This window comes from Triturus cristatus, chromosome 1_1, assembly GCF_964204655.1.
Source record: "Triturus cristatus chromosome 1_1, aTriCri1.1, whole genome shotgun sequence".
Taxonomy (NCBI): Eukaryota; Metazoa; Chordata; class Amphibia; order Caudata; family Salamandridae; genus Triturus; species Triturus cristatus.
In genome coordinates, this window is record NC_140579.1 from 127,325,084 (window position 1) to 127,341,737 (window position 16,654).

The 16,654-nt window shown below is 53.4% G+C and overlaps 1 protein-coding gene across 1 annotated transcript in view; it reads right to left on the reverse strand.

The window, feature by feature from the left end:
- PSMB8 (proteasome 20S subunit beta 8) overlaps window positions 1-9,555 on the reverse strand; it is a 41,968-nt gene extending 32,413 nt beyond the window's left edge. The window contains exon 1 of the mRNA XM_085614571.1: window positions 9,344-9,555. Within this exon, the coding sequence (XP_085470697.1) occupies window positions 9,344-9,475 (132 nt within the window). The 5' untranslated portion in view covers window positions 9,476-9,555. The remainder of the gene's footprint in view (window positions 1-9,343) is intronic.
- Window positions 9,556-16,654: the final 7,099 nt, after the last annotated feature.

Here is a 16,654-nt window from a genome sequence, read left to right on the forward strand (position 1 = left end):
GAGTATTGTTACCAGGTCATAGGATTACTGGTCCAGATCTAGAAGTCACATTTAGAGCAGTGTCTGATTTTGAAGGCCACTTTAGATGCATTATACTTAAGTCTGAATGATACCTTCCGAGAATTGCGCCCAGGTCTGAAAGCCACGTAAGGTGTATTGGTCCAGATCTGGGCAACATCTAGAAGATGTTGCCCAGCTCTGAATGCCATTTCAGAAATATGAATCTAGATCTGGCGACCAAATCTGGAGTTTTCTGCCCTGCTTTGAAGCCCCCTCAACAGCACTGGGCCCAGGTCCATAGGTTAAATTAGGTAAATTGGACTAGATGGACTAATCCCATTTTAGGAGTTGGAAACATTTTCCCGACTCCTAAAATGGGATTCTGAATGGGTACTGTTGGAAATTTGCCCTTTCTGCAGGGCCATCCTGCATTTATTTCACTTTTTACTGAACACTGTTTTTTCTGGCTATAGAACTCTGTTCACTTTGCCCCTGCAAAGCGGTAGTAAAGTGCCTGTGCTCCTCCTTTCAATGTGGAACCATGTATATATTCCAGATTGGTACATTTAGTTTACTCATAAGACTCTTGTATATGGGACTGCCTAAAACTGGATTTTAGTGTTAAATGTTGAAGGACACTAGGATCCCCATACCACACTCTCCCCACACACCCCACCCTCATAACTCGAGATTAGTGTAACCAAATAATTCGGCCATCTTGAAAATGCCCAAAGTAGGTAGGGTTAGCCCATTGGTTAGGGCATACTCAGGGGTCATTCCCACCCACTAGCTCATGCCAGGCATAAATATGGCATCTCCAGGCATGCATTTAAGAACACTTCTGGACCTGTGGAAGATCAGAAGGGACTGGAGCTTCTCTCTTGCTTGTACCCAGCACAAAGAAGTGGACTCCAAGGGGCATCAGGCTGACCTATTCAAGCCACAGGGACACAACAAGCTAGAAGTGGCCTGTCCCGCAACTACCCACTTGACTAGTGGCACCTGCACTGCACCCTCTTGTGGCCTGCAACCTTGTGAGTCTCTAAGTGCCTCTCCGGAGGCCCTGGGGCTTACGCATTGTACTCATGTGGTGGAATGAGGCTTAAAGGACTAATGTTTGAAGGTAAAATCTTTGATGAGGACAAACCTGGTTAGTGTTTCCTACATGCGCTCCATCGTGGTCAGCGTCAAATTGCGCTTAGGTCCTGTTCTACCACTATCTATGCTTAAAACTTTACAAATTCATACCTTATTGAATTTTTGTTATCTGGTTTATGAAATAAATTTCCAATTAATTTTGGTATTTTTTATTGGTTTTCATTTCAACGTTAATACTGTTTTAGTGCGCAATAAACCCTTTACACACTGCCTCTAAGTTAGGCCTGTCAGCTCCGTGCCGTAGCTATTAGGGGGTTCAGCCCAGGCTTATTTTGTGACTTTTACGGTTCACCCAGACCGGGATTGTGGGGTATTATTTGAGCTGGGTTCTCACCCCTCTCAACTAATAACGCAATTTCTGACCAATTCAGTATCTGTAAGGGGTGTGTTGTAATCGTCCCCTCCAAATACCATATCAGTATCAATGTTTTTCAACCGAATTTCAGTCTCGAGACACTGACATTTTACCAACACCTCAAACGAGGTGATAATTCATTCACAAAAGAGATCAACCTATGGGGTAATTTTCAATATTGTGTTTATTTGTTGCATTATTTTGTGGGAGAGCATGTCATATGGTATGTATGTAGTAGGAGGCTGGACTCGTATATGATGCACACTTTTTTAAGTAAAGCACCCTGCACTAATCCAGACAACCCTTATTGTGATTTTAGTGGTCTTCGACAACCATAGAAAGCTCAATAAGTGGTAGCTGTGGAGAGCAGCCTTCAGGCTTAGTCCAGCAAGAGTGTAAAGCAGCTTGTTTTACCAGAACTAATCATATAGTGTAGGTTAAATGAAAAGGAACCACACAGTGTAGTTATAAAAATATATATTTATTATAAACGCTCACTAACACATTGCAATATCTCCTACCGGGACATATAATCACAATACACACAATAGTTCAGTATTAGAACAGGCAAGTCGCACAAATACACAGTGGTCTCCAGGGGGAGACCAAACCTTATACTAAGAAAGTGGAATGCGAACCACGACCTAAGTCAACACTGGACCCAGAAGACGTAGAAGAGCCGGGGACCCAAGAAACCACCCAATGTAAGTACCCAGGAACCCCACGGAGGCCGTGTGCAGAGTGGGAACATGACGTTTGCTCAATAGAAGTCAATGGGTAAGTCCCGGTTGCAGTTTTTAAGAAGAAGGACCCTTCCCAGAGGACCCTGAAGAAACCCCTTTGAAGACAGAAGGTTGGAGAGTCACCCCACCCGTGGATACCCCAGGGATCAGGATACCTACACCAGGGGAAGCCGGATGCATAGGTGCGAAGTGATGTCGGAAACCGCTGTAGACCACAATTGAGGACTTCAGTGAGGATGCCGCTGGCGAAGAAGGTGAAAGAGTCCGTTGGAACCCAAAGGTGGATTCAGGATGAGAGGGACCTGCAAGCAGTGGGTACAGGGTCTATGCCACTTGGGAGTGACCAGGAGGCACGGAAGACGAATACCCACCGATGTCGGAAGATGCAGGAGAGTTGACCGTGAAATTCACGCTGTAGCTATGAGCACCAGAAGATGCTGTGGAAGACCAGTAACCGTTCACGAGCTGTCGGATGTCGAGAGCTAGGGGGTCGGTGCCTGGTGGGAGCACCAACAAGCTTTGGCAGCAGCAACGAAAAGGTGCAGTGTTGGGACCAGCAAGGTCCAAGGGACTCACCACAAGCAGGTAAGCTTCTTGGAGCCTGAAGATCTCTGGAGGATAAAGTCAACAAACCTTGGCAACGCCAAGTTGACGTGGTGTACAGGGGTACTGCTCTAGCAGTTCCGACAAGGGATACTGGCTTCAAACTTGCTGTGAAGACAGGGCGGGCCTTGAGGGAGTTGCAGAACCACCACCTGTGTTGCTGAGGTGACTCCTTCGCTCCAAGGGAGATTCCTTCGGGTGTCTTGGATGTCCACAGGCCTTGAGGAGAACCTGTATGGAGCAAAGGCACAGACGACGAGACCAGGAGCAGCAGGAGTCTTCCCCATTGCAGTCTCGGTTCCCAAAGCGAAGTCCAACGAAGTTCAAAGTGCCCAGACGGTTGAAGATGAAGTGGTTTCAGATCTGAATCTTGTCCCACAACGAATCTAAGGAACTGCCCACAGGTAAGCCCTTAAGTACCCTAAGGAAAGGGCTGGGATGATTCAGGGGTCCCTCCCAGAGGAGGGGCTGGACAGTGGGGAGGATACTCCCTTGTCCTTTGTCCAGTTTTGCGCCAGAGCGGGAGCCAACAGTTCCCTGAACTGGTGTCAACTGGAGTATGCAAGGAGGGCTCAAATGTGCCCTTCAAAGTAGTCTTGTGGCGCAGGTAAGCACCCCCACCCTGTCCCAATAAACTAAATCCTGTTTGGAAGGTGGACACACCTCCCTGTGACAGGAAACCTATTGTCCAGCCTTCCCCTGCTCGAGCTTGGCTCAGCAGTAGGAGGGCAGAATCATGTCTCTGGTCGGCAACAGCCATAGTTTGCTGTCCGGGTGTGGAAGACAGGTACCGGGAGCACTGAGGGCCTCCCGGAGGGGCCCCACACTGCATGGAATCATACCTCCAACACTCTTTACGTGTTGGGGTATGATTCCAACATGTTTGACACCAAACATGACAGGGTTCGTTGCAGCCAGTTTTAAAGTTAGCCATTGCGTAATGACGCATGATTTGCACCCTGCTTCTGGCTGCCCCTGTGCTGCTAGTGGTGTATGGTTGGTGCTGCCTTGGGCCTCCCCTGCACTTAGCTGCAACCAGCACCATTGTGGTTGCCCCCAGTCTCCAATGACTAACATTGGGCTCAGTGACCTCTGCACCAGGCTGCCCCAGTGCCGCTGGTGGTGCAATACCTACCTTGATCTAACCCTTGCCCGGTGTTGGTCTAAAACATAAAAGTCTGGGTGTGTAAGTCGAGTACTTACCTGTAAATGTGCATTTTCCTCCCATAGGATTGCATTGCATTTCTTGCTATTGCACTGTGTCTATCCTTCACATTGCAAAGTTACTGCTACTGTTGATTGGCACCACTAAGTATTTTCAGTATCAATGTAAAGTACTCTTATTGCTTTTGCAAACACATTCCTACTGTAACTGAAAAGTATTGTTACTTTAAACTAGTACTTACCTTTGTTAGAAATGGGGGTCTCTAGTTGGCAATGGCTGGCCACTGTCCAAGTAGGGACCCTTCTTCCTAAGTCAGAGTAAGCGGGCTACACCCTTTGATAACCCCTGCTCAACCCTGTGGTAACGTAGCACGAGAAGCTAGGCTTATCTCAGAGGCAGTGTGTGAAGCATTTATGACCATCCACAGTAACACAGTGAGGAACACTACAAAGGGACACCACACAAGTAGTTATAAAAAATAAGTATCTTTATATATAGACTTAACACAAGACCAATAACAGTAAGAAGCCACAATACTAGAAAAATAGGGTTACTCTTGAAAGGCTGCAAAAATAGTTCAAATGTGCAAAGAGGAGTTCAGTTCAAAGCAGTGGTCTCTGCGACCCTTTTACTTACAAAGTACCTGGATTCTGTAGTAAAACAACCAAAATGTCGCAAAGGAGCTGTAGCGACGATTTTCCTCACGAGAGACCAGCGATGCGTTGAAATCCTTGCCGCAAGGGAGGATGATGCGCTGAATCTGTTGCGTGTGCGATCTTGTTGCAATGAAAAGAAATGGCGCTCCGCGAGGGAGCAACGATCCTGATGCGATGCGATGAAAATGGCGGGCGCACGGCGTCCGCGCAGCGATGTCGTGAAGTGATGAACTCGATTCGATGACCTTTGGTTAGCGAGCACTTGGAGGCCCGCAAACGTGCGATGCGATGATCTTCGGGTTAGCGAGCCTTTGGCAGCCCGCAAACGTGCGATGTGATGATTTCCGGTAGCGAGCCCTCAGCGGCAGCAGCGCGATGATTTTCCTTACGCTCTTCAGCTGCGGCAGCTTGCTAACGGGCGTTAGCGACGATTTTCAGCACTCTCTTCTCTGTAGCAGAACTAGAGGCCCTGGAACTCACAGGAGCCTCACCTGCAGATAGAAATCCTCGCTGGGAGGAATCAGGAGGCTGGTGGTGGAGTCTGATGTGCCTGAAACACCAGCAGGAGGCTAGCTCTCTTCTAGCCCTTGGGTGATTGCTGTAGCAGATAAAATAAAAGTTCCTTCAAAGTCCTTTTCCTCTTCTTCCAAGTCCAGTAGTAACCACTGTAGGCCAATCCAAGAAACAGCACACAAGCACAAGGACAGTCCTCTCCTGCAGATTCCTTCAGTTACACGGACAGAGGTTCTTCTTGTTGACCAGGAGCAATACAAATTGTAGGGGTTTCAGCACAGAGATTTATACCCCAAAAGTCTTTGTTCTCAAAAGCTACAAGTCACTGAACCCAGCCAGAACCAGTTCTGCCCAGTCTTGGAGCACTTTGTTTACCAGGCTGCATCCTTCCTTTCAGAAAGAGGGGGTCTGCCGTCAGACGCACAGTAGGAGGTGGAGCCAGCATTAACATTGCCAGGCACAGCCCTACTCAGGTCAAGGAGCTACCCATCCCCATACTCCAAATGCAGATCTCTCTATTCACCACTGGGACACCTCACCCTGTCTCCTGGAATTCCCCAGCACTGTTACTCCAAAACCAGGCAGCCAATACACATAACAGCAGAGCACACTGGAAGGCTTAGGCAAGAAAATACCTACTTTCTAAAAGTGGTATTTTCAAACACAGAATATAAAAATAAACTTCACTAAAATATTAATATTATGAGCTCAGGCATACTAAATTCGTTTTTCTACCATGTTCTTTGGATCAGCTAGGACTATACAATGTAATAGTCAAACTGCCCATTCTGGCCTATGGAGAACAAGTAGCCTTACAGTAGTGAAAAACTAAATTGTGTGTAATTCACACACCAAGACATGTCCTACCTTACACATACAATGCACCCTACCATAGGGGTGACTTACATGATGCCAAGGGAAGGTTCAGGGGCTGGGAAGTGGGTGCACTTCACAGCCAAGATGGCAGTTCTGGACTGCACACAGACTCTGCAGTGGCAGGTCTGAGACACACTTTACAAGCTGCTTCTGTGGGTGGCGCCAACCAGCGCTGCAGGCCCACCAGCAGCATTTGGTTTACCAGCCCTGGGCACACACAGGCCACGCTACTAGGGACTAACAGGCAAACCAAATAAGCCACTCATGGATATACCAATTCACATGTTATATTTACACAGGGAGCATTCGCGCTGTGGCACTGAATGGCAGTGGCACAGCGCCCAGAGCATCTAACACCAGCAAAGACAACAGCGAAAAATGGAAGGGAGACCCACGCAAATGGTGCCAGGTCTAACAACCTGCAACTGAGTTTCTCTTGATTCTAAAATAAAAGTAACAAAGTAATATTTTTTATAAAAAACAATCGGTCTTGGATTTAGTCATTGGGTGTGGGTAATCATGTCTTGCCTGAGTGTGTCCAACAAATGCTTAACACTGTCCTCTGATAAGCCTTACTGCTCGCCCACACTACCTCAAACAGAGAATAAGGTGCTATCTACTTTAACCTCTGCCTACCTTTGGGGATCCACTGGACTCTGTGCAAACCACACCTTACTTTGGTAAGTATATACAGTGCCAGCTTTCTACAGCACGTGATTTCAGAGAGATGTATATACCACAGAGGTATAGAGACATTCGTACAACACAGGAATATTAACACATATGCTGAGGCAGGCGTGGTGCGAGGTTCCAGCAGGAGTTGGTGACACAAGTTAAGTTACTGGATTTAACAAGCACTGGCATAGCCAATAGGTCTCGCTTTTGGGACCTTATAAGTATTTCGTTATGCAGCACAGTATCCTTGGTGCAACAACATCAACTGTTGCGTGGCTAAACACTTATAAGGTCCCAAAGGCGAGACCTATTGGCCATGCCAATGCTTGTTTTCATTAATTATGGACACAGTCTGCTTGCTTCCCGCCAGGGGATGGAGTGAAAAGCGCATCTGACCGCTGAGTTTACAGGAAGGACAAACACTTGCACACTGAAGTCGTCTGACCGGCTGAGTCTTTTAACCAGGTGAGTAACACATTTTAATATTGAAAGCCAAATATATCTAAGCCAGCTCATGCATTTGTTGTTGTCAAGGAGGAGCAGTGCTTCGGCTCAAATGCCAATATACTGTTTGATGGATGCAAGATGTGTGCTCTTGGGCAGAGCGTGCACGCACTGGACCGCGAAAGTGAAGACGGATGTGGCCCTTTTTAACTTGTTAGTTGAACAGAGTCTCCTAACGATTGCAGGTTTGGTACCAGAGTGCAAAGGAGACAGTTTATGCTGCCAGAATCCCGTTTTGCTTCCTTTAGAATTTACTGCTGACTGTCTCGCAGATTTCACGTTACAATCATTTTACAGAGGGAAGAACGGCCTGTAACCATGAGGCTTTTTAATGAGTTTGTGTCCAGCTGCGTGGCTTCTCCCCTCGTCTGTTTAAATATATCCTCTGCGCATGAAAGCAGGGCCATGCACGCTGATCCGCAGACTGTAATGGCAAGTTCTAGGTCAGTATAGCGCCCAGAGCGCTTTTATTATTGATCTATCATTCAGACTTGTGTAGCGTTCCTGCATCACTAAGTATTAGGGCCCCTTACATGCATTCACATTCGTAACGCGCCATTAAATGTACAGCAAAACATCCGACTACAAGAACGAGTCTCGAATAGAGCGCAGGTGTCGAGGCGCTTCAGAGCAGCCTGGCAGAGTCGAAGCCATGTGTTGTACACCCGTCAACTGCCGGGGGAGAACATTTAGTTCAATACAAATCAGAAGGGGTGAGTTTTTAAGCGTTTTACATTCTTAAATCGATGTTAAGACACGGCGGTGCTATCTGTAGATTCAGCTCAGAGATGTTTGACAATAACAGCCATGGTTTGCCCTTTTAGGTGCTCAGGGTGAGGCACTGGACATGCTGTGGACGTTGTCATAACGGGTGGATTATTTCTGATGACGATACGGAGTGGGCGCTTGGTTTGAGATCAAGAGGCGTTCTTGCCAGTCTTGGGGAACATTCCACTCGTTCAGCTCAAGTTTCACTTCGACTGGCAGTCAGTGTACGAATTACAGATGAAAGGAGCCGAACCTGAGAAACAACTTCTTACAATGGTTTTCTGAGAGCATGTGTAGAGAGGGGGTGGGGGTAGAAGGGACAGAAGCCCCCCAGCATGTCTGAACTGCTCCAGAATCAATGAAGACTTCTTTCAGCAAGCAGGAAGTGGGATAAGGGAGGGGGTGGCAAATGGTGAGCACTTTCGCGGCCGCTTTGATGTTCTCAGTGGCCGCGCGGCTCACTGAGAACATCAAAGCGGCCGGCGAAAGTGTTCAGGCAAGCTGACAAATGGTGCGCCCGCCCGGTGCACATGCACTGTATTTGGAGACCAGTCAGGACCGGTGGTGCTGGAGAGTAACAAGGGTCCCAGAGGGACAGCAGTTGAGAGTCACAAGGGTCCCGGAGGGACAGCTGTCAGGGTCGGTGGTGCTAGAGAGTAACAAGGGTCCCAGAGGGGCAGCTGTCAGGGTCGGTGGTGCTGGAGAGTAACAAGGGTCCCAGAGGGACAGCAGTAGAGAGTAACAAGGGTCCCAGAGGGGCAGCTGACAGGGTCGGTGGTGCTGGAGAGTAACAAGGGTCCCAGAGGGACAGCTGTCAGGGCCGTTGGTGCTGGAGGGCAACACGGGTCCCAGAGGGACAGCAGTCAGGGCCGGTGGTGCTGGAAAGTAACAAGGGTCCCACAGGGACAGCAGTCAGGGCTGGTGGCGCTGGAGAGTAACAAGGGTCCTAGAGGGACAGCATTCAGGGCTGGTGGCGCTGGAGAGTAACAAGGGTCCCAGAGGGACAGCAGTTAGGGCCAGTGGTACTGGAGAATAACAAGGGTCCCAGGAAGACAACTGTCAGGACCTGGGGTGCTGGAGAGTAACAAGAGTCCCAGAGGGACAGCTGTCAGGGACGGTGGTGCTAGAGAGTAACAAGGGCCCCCGAGAGACAGCAGTCAGGACCGGTGGTGCTTATTATCAGCCGTCACAGATGTTATTGCTACAGTGTATATATATGATGTGGCCCCAGAAGCACAGCCAGGACTGCGGGTGGCGCCTTCCGTGCCCCCTGGCAGTAACTGGTCGAGAGCTCCCGCCCCGCCCGGGAATCCCCGCCCCTCCTCACCTCCAGGCCCCTAGGCAGGGCCATGTGGCCCCCGAGCAGCTCCTTGCAGGGCCCCTGGCTCCTGTCGTCCTCGGTACTGTCCAGAGGCAGGGTCCAGTCCCGGGGCCCCCGGAAGAGATCTAGCAGCGCCATGAAGAGTGCGTGCAGTCGACTGTGTCCTCTGTGACTGGCCTCCAAGTCCCAGCCCTCACCCTCCCCCGGAACCGAAACCGAAAGTGAAGGTGCCGGAGCTCAACGCGGAAGGAGGAAACAGAAAACCGGGGAGGGTCATGGGGGGGGGGGAGGGGAGACAGAAGGGAGCGGCGCTGCCCCGATGGTAAAGTCTGAAAGCATGTCTGCCCAAAACTTTATTTTTGAGCGCTATACAGCGCGAACCCAACCCAGAGGTAGAGCGCTTCTCACGATCACCAGCTACGTTAAATAAGGACACATTCGTGTTTTAGTCACAAGGAGATTACATGACTTGCCCAGGATCACGGTATGTGGAGCTAGTGCAGGGACTCGTATCTTTTTCCTTACTTCTAGAGCGGCAGCTCTGACCGCTTCATGAGACCTCCTGGCCAAATAACGCGTAAAAAAGACGTTAGTGCAGATATAATATATACAATGCTGCAACAAGGGCATAATATGTACTTTCTGGGGTATTATAACTGCGGTAACTCACACACGGGCATTTGCTGCTGGGAGCATGTATACGTGATGCTGAATTTAGGTTTGCAAGTCTGTTGTCCAGCACTTCAAGGTGTGGAACAATACTTCAATCAAGTACTGCCTGTCAGTCTACTCACCCTCCACCTGTGAGGGATTCACATTCCAGCTGTGAGGGCTCTGCTGAGCCCTCTCCTCATGGATCCATCCTCCTCCCGTGAGGGCTGTGCTGTGCCCTCACCCTGTCATGGTTCACCCTTCACCTGTGAGGGCTGTGCCCTCTCCCTGTGAGGGATTTGTCTTCATCATGTGACTAGAGCCGTGCTGCGGCCTCCACCTGTGAGGGATTCACCTCACCCTCCAGCTGTGAGGGCACCTACGAGAGCCGTGCTGCATCCTCGGTCTGTGAGGGATTCACCTCACCCTCCACCTGTGAGGGCACCTAGGAGAGCTGTGCTGCGCCGTCCACCTGTGAGGGGTTCACCCTCCAGCTGTGAGGGCTCTGCTGAGCCCTCTCCTTCTCATGGATCCATCCTCCTCCTGTGAGCCTGTGCTGTGCCCTCACCCTGTCGTGGTTCACCCTTCACCTGTGAGGGCTGTGCCCTCTCCCTGTGAGGGATTCATCTTCCTCCTGTGACTAGAGCTGTGCTGTGCCCTCTCCCTGTGAGGGATTAATCTTCCACTTGTAAGGGCTGTGCTCCACCTTCTCCATGTGAGGGATTCATCTTCCTTCTGTGAGGGCTGTGCTGCGTCCTCTCCATGTGAGAGATTCACCTCACCCTCCAGTTGTGAGGGCACCTAGGAGAGTCGTGCTGCGCCCTCCACCTGTGAGGGATTCACCTTACCCTCCAGCTGTGAGGGCACCTTGGAGAGCCGTGCTGCGCCGTCCACCTGTGAGGGATTCATCCCCGAGCTGTGAGGGCTCTGCTGAGCCCTCTCCTTCACATGGATCCATCCTCCTCCTGTGAGGGCTGTGCTGGGCCCTCACCCTGTCATGGTTCTTCCTTCACTTGTGAGGGCTGTGCCCTCTCCCTGTGAGGGATTCCTCTTCCTCCTGTGAGAGCCGTGCTGTGCCCTCCACCTGTAAGGGATTGACCCTCCACCTGTGAGGGCACCTAGGAGAGCCGTGCTGCACCCTCCACCTGTAACGGATTCACCCTCCAACTGTGAGGGCCCTGCTGTGCCCTCTCTCTGTCATGATTCACCCTCCAGCTGTGAGGGCACTTAGGAGAGCTGTGCCGCGCCCTCCACCTGTAAGGGAGTAACCTCACCCTCTACCTGTGAGGGCACCTAGGAGAGCCATGCTGCGCCCTCTCCCTGTGAGAGATTCACCTCACCCTCCAGCTGTGAGGGCACCTAGGAGAGCCATGCTGTGCCGTCCACCTGTGAGGGATTCACCTCACCCTCCAGCTGTGAGGGCACCTAGGAGAGCCGTGCTGCGCCGTCCACCTGTGAGGGATTCATCCTCCAGCTGTGAGGGCTCTGCTGAGCCCTCCTCATGGATCCATCCTCCTCCTGTGAGGGCTGTGCTGTGCCCTCCACCTGTAAGGGATTCACCTCACCCTCCAGCTGTGAGGGCACCTAGGAGAGCCATACTGCGCCCTCTCCCTGTGAGAGATTCACCTCACCCTCCAGCTGTGAGGGCACCTAGGAGAGCCGTGCTGCGCCGTCCACCTGTGAGGGATTCACCTCACCCTCCAGCTGTGAGGGCACCTAGGAGAGCCGTGCTGCGCCGTCCACCTGTGAGGGATTCATCCTCCAGCTGTGAGGGCTCTGCTGAGCCCTCTCCTCATGGATCCATCCTCCTCCTGTGAGGGCTGTGCTGTGCCCTCTCCGTCATTGTTCTTCCTTCACCTGTGAGGGCTGTGCCCTCTCCCTGTGAGGGATTCATCTTCCTCCTGTGACTAGAGCTGTGCTGTGCCCTCTCCCGGTGAGGGATTTATCTTCCTCATGTGAGGGCTGTGCTGTGCCCTCTTCCTGTGAGAGTTTCACCTCACCCTCCAGCTGTGAGGGCACCTAGGAGAGCTGTGCTGCGCCCTATACCTGTGAGGGATTCACCTCACCCTACAGCTGTGAGGGCACCTAGGAGAGCAGTGCTGCGCTCTCCACCTGTGAGGGATTCACCTCACCCTCCACCTGTGAGGGCACCTAGGAAAGCCGTGCTGCGCCCTCTCCCTGTGAGAGATTCACCTCACCCTCCTGCTGTGAGGGCACCTAGGAGAGCCGTGCTGCACCTTCCACCTGTGAGGGATTCATCCTCCAGCTGTGAGGGCTCTGCTGAGCCCTCTCCTCATGGATCCGTCCTCCTCCTGTGAGGGCTGTGCTGTGCCCTCCACCTGTAAGGGATTCACCTCACCCTCCAGCTGTGAGGGCACCTAGGAGAGCCATACTGCGCCCTCTCCCTGTGAGAGATTCACCTCACCCTCCAGCTGTGAGGGCACCTAGGAGAGCCGTGCTGCGCCGTCCACCTGTGAGGGATTCACCTCACCCTCCAGCTGTGAGGGCACCTAGGAGAGCCGTGCTGCGCCGCCCACCTGTGAGGGATTCATCCTCCAGCTGTGAGGGCTCTGCTGAGCCCTCTCCTCATGGATCCATCCTCCTCCTGTGAGGGCTGTGCTGTGCCCTCTCCCTGTCATTGTTCTTCCTTCACCTTTGAGGGCTGTGCCCTCTCCCTGTGAGGGATTCATCTTCCTCCTGTGACTAGAGCTGTGCTGTGCCCTCTCCCGGTGAGGGATTTATCTTCCTCCTGTGAGGGCTGTGCTGTGCCCTCTTCCTGTGAGTGTTTCACCTCACCCTCCAGCTGTGAGGGCACCTAGGAGAGCTGTGCTGCGCCCTATACCTGTGAGGGATTCACCTCACCCTACAGCTGTGAGGGCACCTAGGAGAGCAGTGCTGCGCTCTCCACCTGTGAGGGATTCACCTCACCCTCCACCTGTGAGGGCACCTAGGAGAGCCGTGCTGCACCAGCTGTGAGGGATTCACTTCACCCTCTACCTGTGAGGGCACCTTGGAGAGCCGTGCTGCGCCGTCCACCTGTGAGGGATTCATCCTCCAGCTGTGAGGGCTCTGCTGAGCCCTCTCCTTCACATGGTTCCATCCTCCTCCTGTGAGGGCTGTGCTGTGCTCTCACCCTGTTATGGTTCTTCCTTCAGTTGTGAGGGCTGTGCCCTCTCCCTGTGAGGGATTCATCTTTCTCCTGTGAGGACTGTGCTGCGCCCTCTTCCTGTGAGAGTTTCACCTCACCCTGCAGCTGTGAGGGCACCTACGAGAGCCGTGCTGCATCCTCGGTCTGTGAGGGATTCACCTCACCCTCCACCTGTGAGGGCACCTAGGAGAGCTGTGCTGCGCCGTCCACCTGTGAGGGGTTCACCCTCCAGCTGTGAGGGCTCTGCTGAGCCCTCTCCTTCTCATGGATCCATCCTCCTCCTGTGAGCCTGTGCTGTGCCCTCACCCTGTCGTGGTTCACCCTTCACCTGTGAGGGCTGTGCCCTCTCCCTGTGAGGGATTCATCTTCCTCCTGTGACTAGAGCTGTGCTGTGCCCTCTCCCTGTGAGGGATTAATCTTCCACTTGTAAGGGCTGTGCTCCACCTTCTCCATGTGAGGGATTCATCTTCCTTCTGTGAGGGCTGTGCTGCGTCCTCTCCATGTGAGAGATTCACCTCACCCTCCAGTTGTGAGGGCACCTAGGAGAGTCGTGCTGCGCCCTCCACCTGTGAGGGATTCACCTTACCCTCCAGCTGTGAGGGCACCTTGGAGAGCCGTGCTGCGCCGTCCACCTGTGAGGGATTCATCCCCGAGCTGTGAGGGCTCTGCTGAGCCCTCTCCTTCACATGGATCCATCCTCCTCCTGTGAGGGCTGTGCTGGGCCCTCACCCTGTCATGGTTCTTCCTTCACTTGTGAGGGCTGTGCCCTCTCCCTGTGAGGGATTCCTCTTCCTCCTGTGAGAGCCGTGCTGTGCCCTCCACCTGTAAGGGATTGACCCTCCACCTGTGAGGGCACCTAGGAGAGCCGTGCTGCACCCTCCACCTGTAACGGATTCACCCTCCAACTGTGAGGGCCCTGCTGTGCCCTCTCTCTGTCATGATTCACCCTCCAGCTGTGAGGGCACTTAGGAGAGCTGTGCCGCGCCCTCCACCTGTAAGGGAGTAACCTCACCCTCTACCTGTGAGGGCACCTAGGAGAGCCATGCTGCGCCCTCTCCCTGTGAGAGATTCACCTCACCCTCCAGCTGTGAGGGCACCTAGGAGAGCCATGCTGTGCCGTCCACCTGTGAGGGATTCACCTCACCCTCCAGCTGTGAGGGCACCTAGGAGAGCCGTGCTGCGCCGTCCACCTGTGAGGGATTCATCCTCCAGCTGTGAGGGCTCTGCTGAGCCCTCCTCATGGATCCATCCTCCTCCTGTGAGGGCTGTGCTGTGCCCTCCACCTGTAAGGGATTCACCTCACCCTCCAGCTGTGAGGGCACCTAGGAGAGCCATACTGCGCCCTCTCCCTGTGAGAGATTCACCTCACCCTCCAGCTGTGAGGGCACCTAGGAGAGCCGTGCTGCGCCGTCCACCTGTGAGGGATTCACCTCACCCTCCAGCTGTGAGGGCACCTAGGAGAGCCGTGCTGCGCCGTCCACCTGTGAGGGATTCATCCTCCAGCTGTGAGGGCTCTGCTGAGCCCTCTCCTCATGGATCCATCCTCCTCCTGTGAGGGCTGTGCTGTGCCCTCTCCGTCATTGTTCTTCCTTCACCTGTGAGGGCTGTGCCCTCTCCCTGTGAGGGATTCATCTTCCTCCTGTGACTAGAGCTGTGCTGTGCCCTCTCCCGGTGAGGGATTTATCTTCCTCATGTGAGGGCTGTGCTGTGCCCTCTTCCTGTGAGAGTTTCACCTCACCCTCCAGCTGTGAGGGCACCTAGGAGAGCTGTGCTGCGCCCTATACCTGTGAGGGATTCACCTCACCCTACAGCTGTGAGGGCACCTAGGAGAGCAGTGCTGCGCTCTCCACCTGTGAGGGATTCACCTCACCCTCCACCTGTGAGGGCACCTAGGAAAGCCGTGCTGCGCCCTCTCCCTGTGAGAGATTCACCTCACCCTCCTGCTGTGAGGGCACCTAGGAGAGCCGTGCTGCACCTTCCACCTGTGAGGGATTCATCCTCCAGCTGTGAGGGCTCTGCTGAGCCCTCTCCTCATGGATCCGTCCTCCTCCTGTGAGGGCTGTGCTGTGCCCTCCACCTGTAAGGGATTCACCTCACCCTCCAGCTGTGAGGGCACCTAGGAGAGCCATACTGCGCCCTCTCCCTGTGAGAGATTCACCTCACCCTCCAGCTGTGAGGGCACCTAGGAGAGCCGTGCTGCGCCGTCCACCTGTGAGAGATTCACCTCACCCTCCAGCTGTGAGGGCACCTAGGAGAGCCGTGCTGCGCCGCCCACCTGTGAGGGATTCATCCTCCAGCTGTGAGGGCTCTGCTGAGCCCTCTCCTCATGGATCCATCCTCCTCCTGTGAGGGCTGTGCTGTGCCCTCTCCCTGTCATTGTTCTTCCTTCACCTTTGAGGGCTGTGCCCTCTCCCTGTGAGGGATTCATCTTCCTCCTGTGACTAGAGCTGTGCTGTGCCCTCTCCCGGTGAGGGATTTATCTTCCTCCTGTGAGGGCTGTGCTGTGCCCTCTTCCTGTGAGTGTTTCACCTCACCCTCCAGCTGTGAGGGCACCTAGGAGAGCTGTGCTGCGCCCTATACCTGTGAGGGATTCACCTCACCCTACAGCTGTGAGGGCACCTAGGAGAGCAGTGCTGCGCTCTCCACCTGTGAGGGATTCACCTCACCCTCCACCTGTGAGGGCACCTAGGAGAGCCGTGCTGCACCAGCTGTGAGGGATTCACTTCACCCTCTACCTGTGAGGGCACCTTGGAGAGCCGTGCTGCGCCGTCCACCTGTGAGGGATTCATCCTCCAGCTGTGAGGGCTCTGCTGAGCCCTCTCCTTCACATGGTTCCATCCTCCTCCTGTGAGGGCTGTGCTGTGCTCTCACCCTGTTATGGTTCTTCCTTCAGTTGTGAGGGCTGTGCCCTCTCCCTGTGAGGGATTCATCTTTCTCCTGTGAGGGCTGTGCTGCGCCCTCTTCCTGTGAGAGTTTCACCTCACCCTGCAGCTGTGAGGGCACCTACGAGAGCCGTGCTGCATCCTCGGTCTGTGAGGGATTCACCTCACCCTCCACCTGTGAGGGCACCTAGGAGAGCTGTGCTGCGCCGTCCACCTGTGAGGGGTTCACCCTCCAGCTGTGAGGGCTCTGCTGAGCCCTCTCCTTCTCATGGATCCATCCTCCTCCTGTGAGCCTGTGCTGTGCCCTCACCCTGTCGTGGTTCACCCTTCACCTGTGAGGGCTGTGCCCTCTCCCTGTGAGGGATTCATCTTCCTCCTGTGACTAGAGCTGTGCTGTGCCCTCTCCCTGTGAGGGATTAATCTTCCACTTGTAAGGGCTGTGCTCCACCTTCTCCATGTGAGGGATTCATCTTCCTTCTGTGAGGGCTGTGCTGCGTCCTCTCCATGTGAGAGATTCACCTCACCCTCCAGTTGTGAGGGCACCTAGGAGAGTCGTGCTGCGCCCTCCACCTGTGAGGGATTCACCTTACCCTCCAGCTGTGAGGGCACCTTGGAGAGCCGTGCTGCGCCGTCCAC